The sequence below is a fragment of the Pygoscelis adeliae genome, unplaced genomic scaffold, assembly GCF_000699105.1.
Source record: "Pygoscelis adeliae isolate BGI_AS28 unplaced genomic scaffold, ASM69910v1 Scaffold265, whole genome shotgun sequence".
Taxonomy (NCBI): Eukaryota; Metazoa; Chordata; class Aves; order Sphenisciformes; family Spheniscidae; genus Pygoscelis; species Pygoscelis adeliae.
In genome coordinates this window covers 818,922-820,530 of record NW_008824810.1, presented here as the reverse complement: position 1 = coordinate 820,530, position 1,609 = coordinate 818,922, and the positions used below count along the sequence as shown (strand labels likewise).

At 44.8% G+C, this 1,609-nt stretch overlaps 1 protein-coding gene across 1 annotated transcript in view; it reads right to left on the bottom strand.

The window, feature by feature from the left end:
- The window catches only part of FAM102B (family with sequence similarity 102, member B), a 26,049-nt gene extending 24,680 nt beyond the window's left edge, over positions 1-1,369 (bottom strand). The window contains exons 1-2 of the mRNA XM_009324228.1: positions 1,297-1,369; positions 952-1,006 (exon numbers count right to left, since the gene is read on the bottom strand). Of these exons, the coding sequence (XP_009322503.1) occupies positions 952-1,006; positions 1,297-1,369 (128 nt within the window). The remainder of the gene's footprint in view (positions 1-951; positions 1,007-1,296) is intronic.
- Between the last annotated feature and the right edge of the window lie 240 nt (positions 1,370-1,609).

Sequence of the window (1,609 nt, the reverse complement as noted above, 5' to 3'; positions counted from 1 at the left end):
TACACGTTTCACTGCTGTTCGTATTTTTAAGCCATACCCCAAGAAAAAGAAAATGGAATAATTTCAAAGCTTCTTTGACGCCAGCACAATACTTCAACACAATTCTTTACATCGTCACACTTCCACTGACACTTCCTACGTACACGTACTACCTCCTATCACGCGTGTTTTACTCTAACACACTGTTCACATTCATAAAGATATGGCTGTATGCTTTCAAGCTTTCAATTTTAGCATCATAGACAGGCAAGGCAAAAAAGGCTAAGATCACAATAATGTATCAGTACTACCTCCTATCACGCAATCAACTCCTTTAAAATAGAGATACTGTCCAGAAGATGTGTCAGCCTGTGAAAATTACTTCAAAGCAGCAAGGGCTGCATTAGGACAGTAATGGCACATTAGTGCCTAAAATCATGATTATCATCATCATCTATTACTCATGAAGAAGTGGCTCACGAGAAAAACGTTGAAGAAGAGACATGAAATGAGAAAAGAGCACTGCGGAGTTGAAGACCCTCCAACCTTACAGAAGAAAAATTAATCTTTAATTATCCATGCTAGTATAACGGAATGGTTAAATAAGGAGGCTTTAGGCCAAAGTTCCATTTTTATGCTCTTTGTTCTCCTCGATTAATTCTATTTACGGAATCAAAAGCAGATAATTTAGCAAGCTCTGTAACAGCAGTATTTTAATAAGAAAGTAACTGAATATTCATAGATTCGTTACTGGTTTCTGTCTGCTCCCAGAATTCTATGAGACATTTTTCAGTAAATCCTTTCCGTAACAACATTAAAGTAATGCAATAACCCATACAACATGAACGAGTGCAATGGGAGGGCACCTCCTCCTCCTCCCCAGACCTGAAGCCACAGCACACCCTTCCTATTGACAAGGTTCTGCCCCTGCCTGGTACCTGGAAAAAATTAACCCACCTGCACTCTGCTTACCCATCGCCACCAGCGGATCGGGGAGCCACCGTCACAGCAGACGACGGCTCTCTTGCTGAGGCACAAAAGGAGAAGAAAAAAAAAAAAGACACCTGTCTACAGCTGCACTTGCACCGCAGAATTAAGCGTGAACAAAATCAGTAAGGCATATGAGCCGAATACGTACAGGAATAAGAGAGCACTTCTCCAGGAAACTGTTTACGTTAACTCTCCTTGTAAACATCCACAGCACGAAACACAGTGAGCCAGTGTCCAACAGAATAAACCATTAAGGTCGCAGAACTCGCGTTCACAGGGGACAGCTCTGACTTCAGACTTGGTGGCAATTCCTTCCCCTCCCGTTACCCGTGCAATCCGCAGGCTTTATAGCTCGAGGCGTTATGGCACAAGCCACCGGTTTCTCTAGGACAACCCTCATCCACTCAGGGATTCATCTCCCCCGTTATTCAGTGTTTAAGAGCCTCAATATTTATTTTAAAGCATTACGACTTCAAGCAGCGAGCGGCCACGCAGACGAGGAGTCTACAAGTGCTCCCACATCGATTCGATCGCCGTGGATGATCCAGCATGGCAACGCGGACGGGACGAGAAGACGGCCAGCCCGCCCGGTGGCAAGCCGTGCCGCAGGAGCTTTGAACCACCGCGACCGCGTCCCTTC